The 20,604-nt window shown below is 34.0% G+C and overlaps 2 protein-coding genes across 2 annotated transcripts; one reads left to right on the top strand and one right to left on the bottom strand.

The window, feature by feature from the left end:
• The first annotated feature begins 403 nt into the window (after positions 1 to 403).
• On the top strand, positions 404 to 3,415 carry LOC106124856 (nucleoside diphosphate kinase homolog 5). The gene is made up of 4 exons (XM_013321860.1): positions 404 to 639; positions 2,457 to 2,629; positions 2,848 to 2,993; positions 3,110 to 3,415. The coding sequence occupies exons 1-4, from the start codon at positions 499 to 501 to the stop codon at positions 3,343 to 3,345; spliced, it is 696 nt and encodes a 231-aa protein (XP_013177314.1). The 5' UTR covers positions 404 to 498; the 3' UTR covers positions 3,346 to 3,415.
• A 405-nt stretch (positions 3,416 to 3,820) lies between these two features.
• Sap-r (prosaposin) lies at positions 3,821 to 20,079 on the bottom strand. The gene is made up of 21 exons (XM_013323964.1): positions 19,885 to 20,079; positions 16,903 to 16,972; positions 16,497 to 16,641; positions 15,310 to 15,507; positions 15,160 to 15,205; positions 14,381 to 14,441; positions 13,121 to 13,268; positions 11,225 to 11,422; positions 10,738 to 10,851; positions 9,861 to 10,060; positions 9,078 to 9,175; positions 8,482 to 8,729; positions 7,814 to 7,999; positions 7,248 to 7,382; positions 6,923 to 7,060; positions 6,339 to 6,642; positions 5,964 to 6,091; positions 5,479 to 5,665; positions 4,973 to 5,112; positions 4,335 to 4,484; positions 3,821 to 4,132 (listed from the first exon to the last, which is right to left on the bottom strand). The coding sequence occupies exons 1-20, from the start codon at positions 19,931 to 19,933 to the stop codon at positions 4,338 to 4,340; spliced, it is 2,940 nt and encodes a 979-aa protein (XP_013179418.1). The 5' UTR covers positions 19,934 to 20,079; the 3' UTR covers positions 3,821 to 4,132; positions 4,335 to 4,337.
• Positions 20,080 to 20,604: the final 525 nt, after the last annotated feature.

Genomic DNA, 20,604 nt, shown 5'->3' with positions numbered 1-20,604 from the left:
CACCCCCGCGACGGAGCGCGCGCGCTCGGGGTGGCTCGGCCGCGTCGGAAAATGCGTGCCAGTTTTCCTCAATGCCGACTGCAATCGGCGATTGTTCGTATTGATTATGAGTCTTTATCCGCACTACAGCTCAGAATAATGACCTCGCCGATTGCGATGGATTCTCTTCTCTTAGTAATGAAGATTTCTAATCTGCAAAATATTTCGCAAATGTTTTAATTTCAGTTTAAAGATAAAAATGTTTATAAGGGATACTAATTGATCTTTTTAAGATATGAATGCGTAATACGAAAACATACTAAAATAATCATAAGAGATTTTTTGCATTCGTAAATACCTCCTTTGTTCTTTTTATGTTAAAACTTTATAGTAATTTTCATTGAGTTGCGTTTTAACACGACAATGTCATCGATTTTATGTTTTTAAACGATATTTATTGACGTTTAGCGTCGTACGAAATAAAATTTAAATTAATACGCTTATAAATAATATTTAAATATGTCCGTAGGCTCGTCTGACTCCGACGAAGAGTTCCAGTCGTATTCTGAGAGGACCTTAGCCATCATTAAGCCAGAAGCCTATGAAGATACCGAGGCTATTGAGAATCACATTAAAAATCATGGATTCTCCATACTGGCTGTGAGTACATTTATATATTAAGTGTGTGTTTAAATTTGATAAAGAATGCAAAAGCAACATTACGCTTTTTATTCCAAAATTTTTGTGTAACATAAACATATTTATTATTTAATTTTTACTAGTTTAAAAGCACATTTAAACAATTTAGATTTTAAAAGACACACCTTTCCTTTATTTGTTATCATTACACAGACTTTTTTGTTACCATCTTATTGAATTTGTTGAACCTTGAGAAAAACGTTTTCCTATTGTAATTAATAAGATTAGTTAAAAGATTTTAAAATATTACATTTCAAAACTTTGTTTCTTACTATAATGGAATTTTGTATTTTTTCTTAGCATTCATCTTTAGGCCGGAAAAATGGCGGCTGAAACAATGAATAAATTTTAGTACATTCAGTCCTTTGCACCCTGAAGGGTAGGGTGAGGTTTGGGGCGTACCGTCCCCTCTTTTATTAAAATTACAAAAAAGATGAAAGTGTCGAGTTTTGCTATTATTTTCATTTGAATATACAAAGTCCCGTCCAATTAATTTATTTGAATTCTTTTAATTTTAAAGTAATAAGATTAATGGTTTAGAATGTAAATTTTATTTGATAAATACCATATTATCAAAATGAATTAGAAGATTTCTAACTACAACTTCTTAACGTGAGTACCGAAACAGATATTTCAGCAAAAGTACTAAACGCATAACCATTATCGAAGTTCGAGACTTATAATCAACACATGTTTTTATAAGTCTGAGATTTCTTAGGACGTAGGTTATTACATTGCAAAGATCAATCGGCATTCATTAAATCTGAGCTACATGGTATAGACAGGGCACCCTCAAAGGGAGCACAAAGAGCACCGAATGGACGGTGGCGAAGGGTTACTATATGCAAAACTCATATCAGAGCCGGCGGGCGCACGCTCGTTATTACGCGTCACAAACAACCCTCGTGCTTAAATATTAATAGGGTTGACACTTGTTTGATAGAATTAAAAGTTATTTTTTGTTACCGAATTTCTTTATTGAACAAAAATTGTTATAATGTTTTTTTGTCTGTCTGTCTGCAACTTCGCGTTTGTTCATGATATTCTCCTATTCTGCTGGACCAATTTTGACGGGACATTTACTGACAGGTAGCTCATTTTTGCAGTCGTAGCTAAAGTTATTTTTTCTTCTTCCACTCTGACGAAGTGGTGGGTAACGTGGTAAAATAAGGAACAGAATCTTTGCGACAAAATATGTTACTAATGCGTGTAGCAGGTCATTATGCATGTTAAGTCGAAGTATTCAAAAAAATCTAATAACATACGCCATATAATATAAAAAAAATTATTTAAATAATTAATCTATTAAAATATACAACCCTAGGTACACGATAGATCCTCGAGCTCCCTATCTCTCTGCGAGCGGTCACTGCTGTTATCTGTGGATACCATACAAAAAAAATAATTAAACATTCCTTTTGACGTTTGGAGTGGGGTGCACGTGACAGCCCTGCGCACGACACTAATAGGTTGTTTCTATTAACGATGACGTGGAAATTGGCGACAAAACCATTTCTAGTCTACCTTTAGACCTCACTAGTTTGCATCCTTTATTTTCTTAGCCTATACATTGATTAATTTCATATATACCTATACGACATAATATAAGTTACATTGCCAAAGGTGATTTTGTATAACAAGACAAACTAACAAAACTATGTTTTTCTTTGGCTTAAAGGAAAAGTAAGACATTCCTTACGCTCCGCTTCACCAAAAAATGTGTGGTTCTATGCGATGTTCTGAAAAGATGTTTGATTCTTTAATACGTTTATATATAGAAACGAGAAGTACGTCTAACGCCGGAGCAGGCGGCGGAGTTGTACCGGGGGCACTACGGCCGACAGCACTTCCCGCACCTCGTGGCGCAGATGTCAAGCGGGCCCATCGTCGCGCTCGTCCTCGCTGCGCGTAACTGTATACAGAAGTGGCGTAACCTCATGGGACCTGCTAGGTATACAATGTTTTATACATGGGAATATTAAGCCTTGTAGGGTAGGGAATATGTTGAAGCTAGAACGAACACGAGGCGTTCATCGACTCGCCCTGGGCGAAGATTTAGTAGTTTTAGTATAAAAGATCCAGTCTAAGAATCTGCTAAAGTGATCGTGAAAGATCTCCGAGTCCGGCCGTAAGTATCAGGATATTATTTTATATTTTATTGTGATATAGAGTGGCGGAAGCGCAGGCATATTGGCCGGACAGTCTCCGCGCGTGCTACGGCCGCCGCACAAAGTACGGCGACTACTTCAACGCGCTCCACGGCAGCAAGGAGCACGCGGAAGCCTTGCGAGAGATACACTTCTTCTTTCCCAATAGTTTGTATATATTGTAAACAGAGTTCAACGCTAAAATATTTTATAAATTAAAACTATTGAAGGTTATAAACAAATTTATGAACTAGTTTGTATTTTAAGAGGCTTTCAATTTACAGTGATCGTTGGGCCTTTACTTCGGCACATGCAAATAAACGATTACATACAGAAACATTTGGCGCCAACATTGGGGCCAGGGCTCGCGGCACTAGCTAGAGAGCGACCAGCGGAGCCGATACTGTGGCTGGCGCAATATTTACATAGAAATAACCCCAACGAACCAGAAATGGGGCCGCCGAGTCACGAAATAAGGGATGACTATAGATGCCATACTCCTGTTCCTTCAGAAATATAAATGTTACTTTGTATGTCTACATTTTTTATAGGTTGGTATTACCAATACTGAAAAGCTTGAACTTATTGTTTTATTAAATACATGTATTTGTTGTCTACATTTTCCGGTTCCCTTTCATTGTCATCATCATCAGCTCACTATATGTATCCCCATTTAGGCCTACCCTAAGTTAGGGGTGACTAGGCCATAGTCAAGCACGCTGGCCCGGTGTGGGTTGGTTGACTGCACACGTATCTTTGAATTTCTTCGCAGTTATGTACAGGTTGCATCATGATGTTTTCTTCCGCCGTAAAAACGTCGGATAAACGTACATATGTAAATCGAAAAACAACATTTGTACAAGGCAGGATTCGAATCCAGGACTTGCAGATTACAAGGCAAAAGCATACCTCTTGAGTCACAGACGCTCTTCATTGTACTTTTACTAAATAGGTTGAGGTAGGAGGTAGGAGGTTGTACAAAAATAAAAGACCAATTTACTCCCAAACTTTATTTACGGTTATAAAGAGTGTTATCACAGGCTAACGTGTGTCATATAACAGATATCGTTGTATACGGAGTGAGAGGCGCCATGATTAAATTTCTTACGTCTAAATAAAAATGCTACAACTTTACGTCACAACAAAACATTTTTCACTGAGAAACTTAAAAACTATTAACTTGTTCAAATTACAATTAGAAAAATTGGAAAACATTTTAGTATTCGGTTACAAAAAACATTTGGTAAAAAGGTCTAAATATTAGAGATTACGAATTTCCTCCTAATGCTCTAGAAAACTGCTACAACCTGCAAATAAAACATTGTTATTAAAAAAATATCATCGTTAAGCTTTAGTCTGCAATTTTGGCACATTCATAAGTGAATAAAATGTTCTATCTTTTAGACCCCTATTTAACTAGCCCGACTGGTATGATACGTTGTGTCTGTCATTTCCACTGGTGCAATTGGCTAGTTTCTTAGTGGAAAAAGGGTGTAATAGAATACATACAGCTCAGTTGCGAGGCTGCGGCGTCTGCATGTGGACGTACGCGGCGCTGCGGTCTGAACAGAGGCCGATCTTCTCGCAGACACCTTTGGTGCCGAGGTCCTCGATCAGGTGGATGATGCTGTCCCCGTACACTTCCATCAGAGTGTGGCACTGCATCAAATACATATATGAATTAAAAACAAACTTAGTAATCTATGTATTCTCTCAGACTATGCTCTACATTTGTAACATCACCGAGATCCGTTAATCCGTTCTAACCATTCGTATTTATAAAATTAGTAACATAAAGTCATGTTCTCATTTTAAGGAATATAAATTACAAAATCGTTTTTAAACAGCTACTAATACTAAATTCAGATTATAATAAAAGTCATGAAATCCGGTCCTAAATAATTTAGAATTCAACCAATGTGTCTGTCTCTCTCAATTGCGCTGCACTCATCCTTATAGATGGATAGGTAATTGCTAGGAAATCACAGTTTTGCTTTGTTCGACAGTTCCTGACAGTTGTCTGTTTTTAGTTCCAATCCTCACCACCACTGTAAACCGCAACAATCAGCGCCAAAATGGCGGAAATCAAGCACAAAGTACTATGTCGTTTAGCCTGTCCATTAAAGGTTTGTACTCTTGTCACTCACCCTGTCGTAGTACTTGGCGGGCAGAAGTGCGCAGGACTTCTCAACGACGTGAACGATGTCGTGGTCGATCTTATCATTGCTGAGCACTTTGCGTACCGCCATCACCACTGTCTCGCACACAGCGCAGTCCAGGATCGCCTCTGCACAAATTAAACATGCCTTTAAAACCATTTTCCACTAAGCGACTATGCCATATTACTTGTACTTCCATACAAAATTATGATTGAATGATAATCCACTAAGCGACTATTCGCGTTAGTCGCTTAGTGGAAAAGGGTTTATTAATGATATTTGTTATTGTTGTTTTTCCTCAAGAAACGCTTAGTCACTAATATTTTTTTTCGATGTATGACAATGTTTTAAAAAAATGACCTAAAAAGAAATACGTATATCTATTTTTTTTACGATTTTTTTTATAAAAACAAATATATTACAACCATAAAGATTTCCACAGTTAATTATACGTAAGACACACATTAAATGTAATTTTGTTTCATGATACATACCTTTCACAGCCCTGATGCCGGTGGGGTCACAGAGTTTCAGCTCCTGGCACACCTCAGAGGGATCCAGCTCCTGGGCGAGCAGGCTGATCACCAGGTCCGAGTACTTGTCAACGAACTGGTCGCATTCACCGCGCACAGACTTAGGCATGCGCTTGCACACACTGTGCACTATCTTCTTTATTTCATCCTAAAAGCGAGTAATTAAAAAAAACCATACAAAAACCAGAACCAGAACTTCAACAGCCTAATGGTTAAGGGTACGGATTTCCGATCACGTGGTTCAGTCTTCGAATCCAGTGGACTATTCACGAAAACCATATCCTATCACTAGTCTAGAGCTTACTTAGAGGAATACTAATATTTCAACGAAAAAAAACTATGAAAAGCGCGTCATAAAGGTGCGTTTTCACTGTAGTTTTTTGTTTGACATGTAAGGGTTGTCAAAATTGTACTTTAGCTATATAAATAAATAAAAATGTACTTACGTCATTATGTTTGTCCTTGATCTGATCGTCGATCTCCTTCATAACGAACTCGCAGATGACACAGACGGACTTCTGTTGCGCTTTCTTGGGTCGTCCGTTGACTGTGTGGTCCGGGATCTCGTTCGTCACTACAACATACATATAAAACTTAAAAAATCTATCAAAATGTATATTCACGCTGTTAAAACATTTAAACCTACATTTCAAAATAAGAACATGTTTCTTCTCATTTTAATTACAGAGAGAAAAAGAAATTAAATATATTAAAACACTCCTCAAATTTGTTTTACGTTGTTTAATCTTTCAATTTTTGACTGACGACTGAGCGTCATTACTTTTTCAGAGGCCTAGAATTAAAAAAAGTAAAAAACATACTCAAATCTCCATCGGTTTCCAGCATTTCTTTGGGCAACATGGAGTGACCTCTGAAGTTGTTCCTATCACCTCTAGCACTTGGTTGTTCGTGATATTTGTCAATAGACTGTGTGGTAATCTTGAGTGGGTCGTGAACTTTGTCTTCGCACAGTTTGAGGAAGACGCAGATCTCTGTCGAGTTCATGTTGGCCGCCAACATTTCGACCAACTGGTTGGTGTATGTGTCAACGAAGTCAACACATTCCGTACGAAGTTTGGCCGATAGATGGTTGCAAAGACTGTCCAAAGCGTGACGAATGCTTTCCTAAAAAAAATTAACAGATTTATTGTCAATTACAAACATTATATACCGAGAAGGACATTTTATCCGGTGGGTGTAAGTCAAACTAAATAACGGTAGCACACTAGCGCCCCCATCAAAAATCAATGTCAAAATAAATGTCACAAGATTGTAGTTCTGCACTGTTATATCATGTTTGATTTCTTTTACGTTATTTCCTATGTTTATGGAGGTTTCATATATTTTCTGACAGGAGTAAACGCGATAACAGCGCCCTCTATGATAGAAATAGTTGATTTAATACCTCGCTGCGGTTACTCTTGAGCATGGTTTCAAGCTGTTCGACTGCGAATAGACAGAGCGGGCAATTGGACTTGTCGGAGTTGATGGCCACGCGCCTCACCTCCTCTGTCTGGGGGCAGAGACCTAATGCGGGGCAAACCTGTAATAAACACCATATATTCATTAATTAAAATTATATAACGAAGCTTTTTTTTCTTTATCAAATTATATCATGATAGTGTACATATACATGTATGTATGTATGTATTAGACATACATACAGTTTTTTCGGATCAGTCAGTCCAATTTAACTATTTGTCATAATTATTATATAAAGAAGCACTCACACTGGCGGGGTCTATTTCCTGCACGAGTAGGGCGATAACAGCTGGGCCGTACTCGGTGACGAACTGTTTGCACTCTCCATTCACAGACTCCGGCAGCTTGTCGCACGCCTGCTCCACCGCCTGCTTGATCTCGTCCTGTTCACACAACATATTGTTATCTCTATTATTTCAAAGACAATACGCGTGACGGCAACATTTATGTGACAGGATGACAGTGGAGACTCGCCCTAATTCCTAACCTAATTGGTAGTAAACGTAATTCGATTTCGAACCATTTTTTTATATTTTTAACTGTTACGCGCGACTTTGTCCGCTTAACATAAAAAAAAACTTAATTTGTAGTCTATGTTTTCTTCCAGAATATGTTCTACATCTATGGCAAATTTCAGTAAGATCCATGCAGATGTTCTGAAGATACCTTCAAACATCCATCCATCTAAACATTCGCATTTATAATATTAGTAAGATATAAGTAAGAAGAAGGATTCATTTGCTTCAAATTTCATTATAATACGTACTTAATTTTATAATTAATTTAAGTATAATAAAGAGAGGATTAAACTGACCTCATTGTTAACATCGCTGAGTTCAACTTGCAGGTAGTGCAGGAAGTATTGACAGAAGGAGCAGGCCATCTTGCCTTGCGGCGCCGCTACGTACATGCGCTCTATCGGCAGCTGCGCGTCCTGCGCACTTTGCTCTGTCACCATGATCCGCACGTTTGTCTCCTTCTTCACACTTACACGTGCCAACTGTCAACACATTCAATATATTGAAACTGCTCCAAGACTAGTTACATACAAACAATTACTTATTTTATATTCAAAGTACTTTAGTCATAGTAAGGACTTCCGACAAATTTCACCACTTTTTTTTATTAGCAAATTTTTGTTCATTTACTAATATTTCTTGCTAATAATTAAGCTTTAAGCTTGTGCTAGGATATGGTACGACAATAGTCGAATGGCTGGATTTAAACTCTTGACAACGCGATTGGAAATCTTTATCCTTAACCATTGAACTATTGACGCTAATACATTATTAAATCACGTACTAAATCTACACAAAGGACCACAGAGCAAGAATATTAAAGAAAATTATAAGCTTCCGACGCATCAAAAATGTTTTAGCTTATTTATTAAAAAAAAAACAATCAGCCGATTGAAAAAAGAGAATCACTAAATGAATCCTTAGTATAGATTTGTTACACTAATCAAATAAATGTGACAATTACCTTAGGAGTGGTATAACTATTGGCTTCATCATTGCCAATAAGCAAAGGCGACTGTGTGACTTTAAGAGCCAGCTCTTTGGGCAGCAGTACAGCAACAGGCACGTCACTCTTGTTGTGACAGATGCCCATCATAGCGCAAATAGCATCCGCCTTCAGTTCAGATACAAGGAAGCTGTATATCATAGGATAGTATTCCTCCACGAGACTCAAGCATTCTTCTTTGAATGAAACCGTTTGCTTGCAGAGACCTGAAAATATTTTAGATAGGTAAAGTATGAGTTTCCACCCTTTGCTCAATACTTTTTGTATCCCATTCATTCTCTTTGGATAAACAGAGACAACGTTACATTTTAATTTAATTGTTACAGTTATATGAGTTTACTAGCTTTTGCCTACTGTGTTTTTCCAGACTATGTTCTACATCTATGGCAAATTTAGTTTAATTTAGTTGTTCTGGAGATTTAACAAACATCCAAACATCCATCTACGATAAAATTATACGATAAAAACGATTACTGAGGATTTTTTATTCATCTGTTTTTTTATACCAGTCACTTTTTTGCATCTTAATACTTTTTGGTTGTTAACACACTTACCAACTAAAACTCTATGGAATTCGGATTCGGTGGTGTTGGCAACCAACACGTCGCGCAAATGTTTGACAACTTGCTCGCAGAACTCGCACGGAACATCACTGATAAGCAATTAAGAAAAAAAAACGAACTTGAAAAAAATATTGGCAAAATATTTTTCTTCTTTCAAATGCAACATTATGATAAATATGACACTAACAATTTTTAATTATATATTGGATCATATACACTATTTATTCAATTTAGATACGAATTAGATTCAAGTTAACAAAAACCAATAAAGCGAAATATTTTTTTTTTCAACAGGATAGAAATATTTTCCTTCAAAATTTATATAAATCTGTCAATTTGATTATCACCTGTAATCTAAAGTTGTGATTTTGACAATTGTGGTGTTATTTTATTCGTTTTCTTAATAGGGAAAGTCTTTGAATAGATATGACGTCACGATCATACATATTACGAATATTTGCGAAAAGCATTGTCATTTATGTCAAAATTAGTGTCGCCCGATAGAGGTCGCTGCACAAACTTTTATACAAATTTTGTCCATAGCGACACTGTAGCATTCGTTGTGCTATATTTGGCTCGTTCACGTACCGACACGTGTTGCCGGCTCAAAGGTCTGACATCGACTGACGTCCCCTTTCTCCGGCATGTACTTATGGCGTGTACGCTCGAGACAAACAACACTACGTTTATGCATACACTACAGACACTATGGTGCTTATCACAAATATTCATGGTAGGCCTACTCTAAATAACATTTCGTCGTGTTTTACTTACTCTGTGGCTTTCAATTGATCCAATTTGACATCAGGGAAGTCATATTGGTCGTGTGAGTGGTATCTGAGGGCGCACTGTCCGCTCAGATGACAGATGCCAGTAGGTGTCAAATCCTTCTTCAATGCAGCCAATATGTTCTCGTAGTACTTGAACACTAACATCGAACAAGAGTCCGAGAATGAACTCATTTCACCGCACATCTGTAATCATATACAAAAATATTATAAAAAGGAATATTTTGTTTGTTTGTTTGAAACTACTGAACGGAATTGAATATTTCACAGTTGGGAAGCTATAGTATCTCCGGGTGACATAGACTATATTTATTACTATCATCATACCCTAAGTTAGGGGTGACTAGGCCATAGTCAACCGCGCTGGTCAAGTGCGGGTTGGTTGACTTTACACATATCTTCGAATTTCTTCTCAGATATGTCCAGGTTGCATCACGATGTTTTCCTTCACCGTAAGAACGACGGATAAATGTACATATGTAAATGGGAAATCGAAAAACACATTGGTACATGGCGGGATTCGAACCCAGGACCTGCAGATTGCATATCAAGTGCTTGACCACTGAGCCACCGACGCATTTATTACTATTTTTTTTAATTCCGCGAACAAATTCACGGGCAATTGCTATGTGCAATAATTTCTAAAATTAACATATACATTTATCATAATTAATCTTTTACTATAGACATGTCAATATAATTAACAAGAGTGATAGACTACGAACTTATCTGACCGGGTTGAAAAAAAATTAAACTCTTTTTCAATTTCTTGTATTTCTTGTATAAGTGTCATTTCTTGTCAAATGCTTGCAAAGTTTGACATATTTTTGATGACCGAAGTGTAAGACTGTTTATTTGATTACCTTGAGTAAACCGACGAGGAAGTCTTCATATGAAGTATCATCAAACCTCTTCCTCAGCACTCCCACTGTGGTGCGACAGTTGTTGCATTCCTTGCGCAACTCTAGTTTTTTGTTCTACAAAAAAAAAACAAATAACAAACAATAAATGCCACATCTAGACATTACGTATAGTAACTTTGTGATGCACAATTTCAAATATCCTTCGCATAAAATTTCAATCGTAAAATAATAATACATAGGAACATTTTTTTAAATCTTTTTTATCATCATCATCTACCCCATGTTGCCTGTTTAGGCAAATTCAAAAAGAAACACGGTATGTACGTCTGTTTTTTTTTGTGTGTTCGATATAACTTCGGGTGCTCCGATCTTTATAATTCTTTTTTTATTGAACGTCAATGCTTGCAGGTGGTCCCCATCTATTTTTAACAATATTTCATAATTAAAGAACTAGCTGGCGTAGACTTAAAAAAAAGTTATAGCTCACATAGTCTTCAAGCATGAGGTCTATCCTGGCACTATTACAAAGTCCAGCCACCGAGCAGACAGTCTGCGGGTTCATCTCCGAAGCCAAGGTCTCCACCAGCTCGGGCACGAAGTCATCAGCCAGCACTATACACTCCTTACGCACTAATTTGATAGGTATCAACTTGCATGAACCTTCAAATACTTCTTTCAGTTCCTCCTGGGAAAAAAAAACATAAGACGAGCTACGAATTTAAATAGAAATTAACTAATTAACCGGGAGTTTCTGAGACCAAAATCTCTATTTAAAACATAACGTCATCTCTATTCTGTCAAAGATAATGAAAGGTATTACGATATATTTTAAGCAAATATTGTGGTCTCAGAAACCCACGGTAAATGAAATAATTCAAACGATAATTTTTATGCATATGTAAACTCAAAACTGTAAAGGATTTTTCATTTGAATTTAACCGTTAATTTTGAAGTCACACCGTTAATTAAACAATTATTACAATCCCTTCATTTAAGCCATTTGAATTACATAAAATTAAGAAATATTATTGCAAAAAATTGTTGAATTTGTTTAAATTAACTGAAAAATACACTTTTTGTCATATTTATTCATAAAAGTCATCCCTTTTGTCATTTAAGCTTAACATATCGCTATTGTGTAAAGGTTAAAAGTAAAATATAAACGCTTAATGAGTTTGCGACGTTATCGGTCAGTGACAGAGTACAGTGGGGTTATAACGATCTTCTGAAAAACAAACAAAGGGTCAGTAGTGTTTTATCTAACGCGACTGACTTTTATGAGCTAAATAGGACAATTTCGCTTTATTATTAATTTATCTTAATGTTTGATTATTACTTTATTTACAACTAGCTGTCGCCCGCGACTCCGTCCGCGCGAAATTGAAAGAAACTATTGGTCGCAGCGTAATGTTATATAGCCTAAAGCCTTCCTCTATAAATGGACTATCCAACAAAGAAAGAAAGAAAAGTTTTTAATATAGGTAATACAGATTAAACCAAAAAACAATAAGTAACTAAAAAAACTTTAGTTACCATTTATGGTTAATTTGTGTAATTTAGTGATGCCCACACTAGGCAATGCCTGTATCGTGGGAAAAAATCAAAAAAATGTTTTTTTAAATCGGACCTCCTAGTTCCTGAGATGAGCGCATTTAAACAAACTCTTCCACTTTATAATATTAGTATAGATAATGAAATGTTTTGAATTATCTTTAATTTTTTTCGATTACAAAAATAAAATTATTAAAAGTTGACAACCCTAAATCAATTATACAAAGATGCTTAAACGTAAATGTATAGGTTAGTATATAAAATACATAGACATAATTGCGTCATCTAAGTTACATGACGCAACCACAATATCAAGAAAAACACAGCTCAGTTCTGCGCTTCAATATTATATCAGTTGTTTCCTTCGTTATTCATTTGTGATTCACGATACTTATTCATCAAAATATTATGCCCGCACAACATACTCTGACCGATAAAAACGTCTGAATAAGTCGTAAACACAATGTCGATAAATATTTAAAAATAATTAACTTAGAAGATCTTACTAATATTATAAATGCGAATGTTTAGATGTATGAATGTACTTTTGTTTAAATATATCTCCAGAAAAGATGAATTGATCTCGATGAAATATGGCACACATAGAACATAGTCTGGAAGAACACATAGGCTACGAATTAAGTTTTTTTAAAGCGCGAAAGGAGTCGCGGGCGACAGTTAGTATTTCAATAAGAATAAAAGGCGTAAGCAAAATCCTATGGTATTAGCAACATTGTACCGTTGGCAATCTTTGTCACATTGGCAATCTATTTAACATTGGCAATCTATTTAACCTTGGCAATGCATGTAACTTAGTAGTAGTAATAGTTACCTGTGTCTCGTTGCTTTGCAGCTGATCACGTGCCTGCTGCACCATGTCGGTACAGATCTTGCAGATGCTGTCACTATCCTGAGGATATTCAGCACGCGGCCACACGCGGCTCACACAATGATGGGTAGCTTTGCACTCACGACCAGTGCTGAAAGGGCCAAATGCACCAACCAGTTATGTTGACCTACCATACCCTAATTAGCTAAGCTTATTGGATAGGCTTATCTATACCATATTGATTTATTGACCAGAGATGTTTACGTATAGTCGATTTCAATGTAGGTAAATGAGATTATAACAATCTTGTCTAAAAAAATTACCTTCATAAGGCTTTAATCACAGACTTATTAAAACAGACATGCCTATCACCAACATAGAGACAGAAACTTTGCAAAATATGTTCACAAACCATTTATGATATTGTCAGCCAATGACATGTTTAAATATAGCTTATCTTTTTTATTGAATTCACTATTCCATCAATTATCATTTCTTTAGTAAATGGATAGACTTATCAATAGAATATTCATCTACGTATATTGTTTTTAGAATGATGGGTCATTGTGCAATGTATTTAAACAATGAATAGACTTGGAAATAGGTCAAATGACAAGGTATCAAAAGACGTGCATGTCTATAACAATAGATGATCTATGATTATAACTGATCCATTACATATAAAGACATACGAATAGAAAGGAAATGGGTTTACGTTGTTCCGTTCAAATATAATTGGTACGTCTTACCGGCTACCGTCTAACAATAACAAAGTTATGCAACACAATCATTGTTCAACAACCGGCTTAACGCAAATTGTCTTTTTTTACCAACTTTGCTTTGTAAATAATTGAGCGCGTGTTTGATACAACTGCTGTTCCAATTTCAAAAGGTCGAATGGCAATGACTATTGTTTTAAAAACATGTTTGATTATCGTAAAACCGAAAAATCGCTTGTTATATATTCTTTAAACAATCTTACTAATATTGTACATGCGAATGTTTGGATGGATGGATGAATTGAAGGATTGGAGGGGATGGATAGGATGATGGATGGATGGATGTTTGTTAAAATGCATCTCCAGTAACGGCTGCATGGATCTCGCTTGAATTTGTCATAGATGTAGAACATAGCTTGGATGAACACATAGACTACTGATTAAGTTTTTTTTTTAATTCCGCGTGCACAGCGTCGCTGGTAACAGCTGGCTTTATGTATTTTTCAAATAATTTACAGTGATAATTAGGCATAAAAATAATTACCTAAAATTGCTGCACCAATAAGACGGTCCCCACGTACATTTTGACGCTCCCAACAATTTACCTGCATAATAATATATATTTAATATAACATTTTTCTTTGAAAACATTTATCTTATTTAGCCCGCTACCAATACTAGAAACGAACAATTTTTTTAATTAAAATTCAAATTGATTCAGTACATAAAATGGGAAGAATAGAAATCACGTGGTAAATAGGTACAAAATTAGAAGTAGTTTTTACGCCTTTATACTAAATAATTTTTATTACTAAGTCAAACTTTTACTACAATTATTCAACTACACAGATAATATGAATATTTTTTTAAATAATTGAAGAAAATAATAAATATTCCGGTTTAAGCTTTCTAGTTCTGTTCCTATTCACACCGTTTTACTTTTGCTGATAATGTTCAAAAGCAAAAAGAGAAAGAAACAAGAGACAGAGAGAGAGAGAGAGAGAAAGAGAGAAAAATAGAAAGTGAGATATGATACAGTTTGAAAAGACAAATGCAATATGTTTCTGCAATGTCATTTCTTAGAGGATTGTAATAGTTAAACTGTTACGTAAATCTCTGTAGCCATTTCGATTTTCCGCTTCACACTTTATAGCGATATTGATTTGTCGACAAACCGTCAAGGTATTCGGAAATCAATTTGTAAAAAAAATTGAGAAACAATATTCTTCAGATTCAATATCACTAAATTCTTCTTTGTTTTTTTTTTTAATTAGAACACTATATTTTTTAAATAGAAAAGTAAATGTGTAGGAAAATAATTACCTCCATATTTATCAGTCGGTGTTTTAGGTGTGGTTGTTTTCTTTTTCTGAAACAATAAAGACCTTTGATTTTTGAACATCCTGTACATCAATCGTGTATATGTGTCCGTGTATTTGTGATTGTTTAGCATGTGTACGTTAGTTATCTTACATTCATAGACAAGACGTTGTCAAGCTTGTCACTATTGCACATAGCGACGACGCTGCACATTGTCTCTGGCGAGGTCTCTGAAGCGAGCAGTGCTAGCAGGTATTCTTCCAGATGAGCGGTATGCTCGCGACAGTACTTCGTAATCGTCTGGTCGGGCACATCGCGGCACGCTGAGTTCATGCGTGCTGCAAGGTACTCCTGATAAGGAAAACAGGATAGAAACTGCTTAATAAAATGATTAAACGATATATACATTATGACGAATAGAACTGTGAGCTTGACTCAATGTATTGTGAGTTTTTAATTAAAAGTAATAGATATTGCCATCCCTTTCATTCACTTTAAAATAAACAGAGACAGCATCAATTTTAAATACAAATGTGAAAAAAAAACTATCGATTGTAAAAACTATTCGCTGTTAAAATTTAATATTACCAGTCACATTTAAGAAGTTATAACCAATTTTAATTGTAAATGGTCTGGATAAGCAGATTTAAGTTAAACTTAAGCTACGATACGCTATTAAACGATTAATTTCTTTAAAGTCAAAGGCTATCGTAACCTACAAAGACTGATACCTAACATACCCTTTGTAGACTAACAAAATACTTATACATATTATATTTATTATTTGTACAAAAAAAACAAGCATTTAATAATAAAACGAAACATAGAACACGCTGTATGTAAATATACAACATAGAAACATGCACATTATTGCAACAAGAACTTGACTAAATAAAACGTGTGCACAAATTGTGATTTAAATATTTTATGGGTGACTTTAGTATACTTAATCATACGCTGACGTCTTTATATCATTTTTAATAAATTTCCTTTCATTGGAATATTAACTTCATATTGACTATAGAACGCCTTTCATTGTATTATGCTTTTGTTGCACTAGATAATAAAGAACAAGTGTGTTTGATGATAGGTCGTAGAAGCCAATCTTTTGTTCCCATATAAGATTACCCTTGAGACATGAAATTTAACAAAACTACAATTGAACAAATAAACGACTATTAAATGTCTTCTTAACGTGAGTTTCCGTGAGTGGTAATAAAAAACAAATATTATAAATTTAAAAATAAACCAATTATGTGCAATATCGTAGTATAATAAAAATATTACAAAGGTTAAAACACCTCACGATTGTACGCTATCAAATACAAAGTATAACATACCGTATTAATAAGATCTTTAACATCCTTCAGTTGTCTGAAGAGTCGTATTATTTTTTCGGATACTTCATTCTGACGAATTTCAATTTCTTGCTTTTCCCATACCGTGCCGATACAGTGGCCCACAGCACCACAGTCAGCGGCAACCCTAGATGAAATTAAATTTAAATTTATTCAAACAAAAGATTTATTTATTAACAACTATATAACATCCTGTATAACTTCGCATGTGTCATCAATGATAATATAAATTATATGGGGTAACTTTCCAATCCACACAATTGCTTTGTGGTTTAAGTACACTATTATAGTACTAATAATAAAATCTTAAAAGCTCTGTGATCTTCCAGTCTTAATGAAAGCACAGGTCCTTTGATTTCCAGACTGAGTTTATTATTTATACGCTTACTTGAGGTTTTGACACCAATAAGAAGGTCCCTTGGAGCATTCTTTCGGCAATTGCCGAGCTGATGCTATACCTGTACAAAAGAAAACAAATTGTCAGATCATAGATGTCCTAGAAATAATCCTATTTAGCAAAAGTACATACAATTAGGTCAAATTATCTGATTAGAGCTTGTTATTGGTTAAACAAAAGAATATTCATTACACTTTACTTTAACATAAGAGGTCTTACTGCAATGGTCGGTTGTCAATGTTGACATTTCTGTTAAAGTTACAGTTATAATAGACCATAGCAAATACTAGCTAACCAATGATTTGAAGCAACTCACCCTATGAGTAACATTAGTAATGCTAATATTGTACTGTTAATTTTATCTTTACAATACTTGTATCAATATATAATATTGAAATTCATGTGAAAGTTAAGTCTAATCACTAAAAATTAAATACATTTACTTATATTAATTGCAACCATTCCAATTATGCTCTAGATTTGTTCTAGGGTATGGTTTATGAAAACTGTTGAATACCCCGATTTGAATCCACTTCCAAATTCATATGTCCATAGCCATAACCACTGAGATATTGACACAACAATATGACTTATTACTTTAATAATAGATGATACAAAGTTAAATTAGTGTCTGGACTTCGGTTTAATTATCCGATAGGTACTTATGATTGGAAGTCCCTTTATTCCATTTTACATATCCTTAGTAGAAAAACAATCCATTTATTGGACTGAAGTATTAGTTTATTTTTGACAATAATAAAATTTGTAATAGTTATTCAATCATGTAAATATAATATTATTTAGTGGAAATGTACACAAAGCCATGAACCATTTCAGTGACTCACAATTCACATCAAAACAAAATGTACTTAAGATAAAATTAAGGAAAATAAACAATAAAATTATTGGGACTGGTCTTTAAAACTGGTACTACATCACTCTTAATAATATATTCACTAGCTTTTGTCCCTTTACTAAACATTGCAGACTTAACAATGTCATGTTATATAAAAAAAAATAGTTACTAAAAGCGTTTTATAATACCTTATTAGAATTTATTTTGATAGATGTACATTTTTAAGCAGACATCCTGATATTGTTATCTTAGGCAACCTTTGCAACCGCAAACTTTGTTTAAAGATTTGACTATCATCACAAACAATGTTACGGAAACATTTTCATAAAAGTGAAACAAAACTGTTGATTCATATATCGAACACATCCTGTGCACTTCAGACATTGTAAGAATTAGTTATATAATAAGTTAAATTGTATACAAACTTTAGACATTTGTACATGACTTTGGTTTCATGTATACATAAATTTGTCAATAGCATGTTTTCATGGTCAAAGTGAGAAATAGAACAGATATTTTTATCCATTTCTTATAAACAGTATTTGTATACAAGTTTCTGAATCTTTGTAAATGTATATTTATGTCGCAGACTTTATCTAATCAGCTTAGTTTATAATTTAATTTAAATAAAACTATAATCATAAATTGGCAATTATTATTTGTAATAAAGCATACACTAAAAGGTCACTAACAGCAATAACAAGTATATTGGTCACAAGATAACATACATATTTACTTTAACTGATTGCTTACATTATACAAGACAAAGAACGCATAAAAAAGAAAAAAAACATATTAAACCAATATAAAAATTCACATCGTATGAAAATTAATTTAATAAAAACTACCAGACACCCAAAACTTCTGTGCACAGTTAAAAAAAACTAATAATTAAAAAAAAAGCCTATAATATGCATATCATATGCATTAGCTACCTTCATGTGAAAATCGGTCTAGCTGTATAGAAGATTTACGGACGAACATTTACGGACGAACAAACAGACAAAAAGTTTATAAACAAATTTTTCATTACCAACAATGCAAATACTCCAAATGCATTATTATGCATTTGAATGATTAAAATTAAAAAAGTATACTTTGTTGTTATATATAAAGGATTAATAAAGCAACATCATTGTTTGCTATTTATAAATGCTATTTATAAAAGTAAATAGCATTGTTGAAGTGACATAGTATATAAGGAGATTTTAAGTTAACACCAGCATTTATTATCAGTGTGAAGTTTTATCTACGTAAAATGAATACAAAAGAATTGACACATAACATTTGCTCAGTTGCAAAAACAGAAGTTAATATGATTCACATACTACTCACTGATCAAATTTCCTGTACACAACCATCGGAGGGGAACAATTTATTAATTTATCGCAACTTATTGAATAAAATTGTCACCACTGACATCCATTTTGATATATTGTTTTAACTTTAATTCACATTGTAAAGGAAAATAATTGCTATATACTATTAATATAGTAGATTAGAAGTGTTTGATGCCTCTGGTCTCTAGATTTATCTATATATTTTTTAAGCATAAAATAAGCCAAGTAATAAAGAATGCTATTTATTTAATAACTGGATTCAGGGAGCTGATAATGGAGACTTTCTCTATCATAATCAGAGGAAAATGACTAGAATACTCTAGATTGTTCTAGTAAATTTTGGTTAGAGTAGTAATGTATCACTCTTTTATTGTAAAAATTTTATCAACTACCTTCATTTAATGATTAATGCTTATTAAAAAAAGGGCACATCACTCTTTTCTATATTTAACCAAAGTACATGGAAATAGATCGTAAGTTGCGGTTGCGACACAAGTAAAGATTTTAACTTCTTAAGAATTTAGATTATTGATTTGTATAAAATTGCAACTTAACAAGAACACGAACATGACATTTATCCACTAACCTTGGAAATATTATTAAATTGCCGTAATTAATAATATCTATATATAAAAACTATTAAACAAATGAAAACTTCACTATACGAATTGATTACAGCGCAAAATGAAACTAAACTTATTACAACAACGGAAATAATTACACGTATATAATTTGATTACATTGCATGTAAAGTAAAAACAATATAATGATACTTACTTGCATAGCACAGCAATGAAAATAGACAAACACCTAAAATGTTTGTCATTTTCGAAACATAAATTTCTAATTCGTGTATTCCAAGTCTCGGCGCTCAAAAGACTAAACAATTCAAACACCCAACAATTTTACTTTGTTTGGAAGTTATTGCGTATCGATATGATAAACAAGTGTGAAGTCACTGAGTTCAAAAAAATACCACTGACACTGTCCGACCGTTTATTGTGTGTTGTTGTGATTCAAGACGAATGATAAATCGATTTTCGTACCTATTTACAATCGATTTAATCGTCAGTGAGTGTATTTTTAAAACGATTGTGACTGATTTATAATTTTTTTCATAATGCAGTAAATTTAACTTTATTTTAATAGCATTCATAGTTTTTTTAACAACTCTTTAAACCTTAGTTTAACATTTATTCCTTCAACTTACACTATAGATATGAAAGCAAAAGAGGAGCCTGAATTGGCTCTTTTTTGCCTTTTTTTTAACAATAATAAACTTTTACATAGTGACTGTAAACTTTTTGTTTTCGCAGTATAGCGATTTTTATATGAATTCGATTTTCACATATCAAAATGAGTGCTTCACTACAGTTTTTGCCACAGGTAATTACTTTTTTTTATTTATTTATCGCTGAACTATTTACTCCTTGGTAATAATTAATTCACGCGTTTATTGAAACATTTCTTTACACGAATTTGCATATATTGCTTATT

Source organism: Papilio xuthus, unplaced genomic scaffold (genome assembly GCF_000836235.2).
Source record: "Papilio xuthus unplaced genomic scaffold, Pxut_1.1 DF828952.1, whole genome shotgun sequence".
NCBI lineage: Eukaryota > Metazoa > Arthropoda > Insecta > Lepidoptera > Papilionidae > Papilio > Papilio xuthus.
The sequence above is the reverse complement of the archived record's forward strand: the minus strand, read 5'-3'. Positions and strand labels throughout refer to the sequence as shown.

Excerpts from the sequence above, each read along its gene's own strand:
- Sap-r (XM_013323964.1), bottom strand. The coding sequence starts at position 19,933 with ATGACAAACATTTTAGGTGTTTGTCTATTTTCATTGCTGTGCTATGCA. Across the intron at positions 16,642-16,902 it reads TATTGGTGTCAAAACCTCAA|GGTTGCCGCTGACTGTGGTG; the intron begins GTAAGCGTATAA and ends AATTTCATCTAG. Across the intron at positions 5,113-5,478 it reads CGGCATCAGGGCTGTGAAAG|AGGCGATCCTGGACTGCGCT; the intron begins GTATGTATCATG and ends TAATTTGTGCAG.
- LOC106124856 (XM_013321860.1), top strand. The coding sequence starts at position 499 with ATGTCCGTAGGCTCGTCTGACTCCGACGAAGAGTTCCAGTCGTATTCT. Across the intron at positions 640-2,456 it reads ATGGATTCTCCATACTGGCT|AAACGAGAAGTACGTCTAAC; the intron begins GTGAGTACATTT and ends GTTTATATATAG. Across the intron at positions 2,630-2,847 it reads AACCTCATGGGACCTGCTAG|AGTGGCGGAAGCGCAGGCAT; the intron begins GTATACAATGTT and ends ATTGTGATATAG.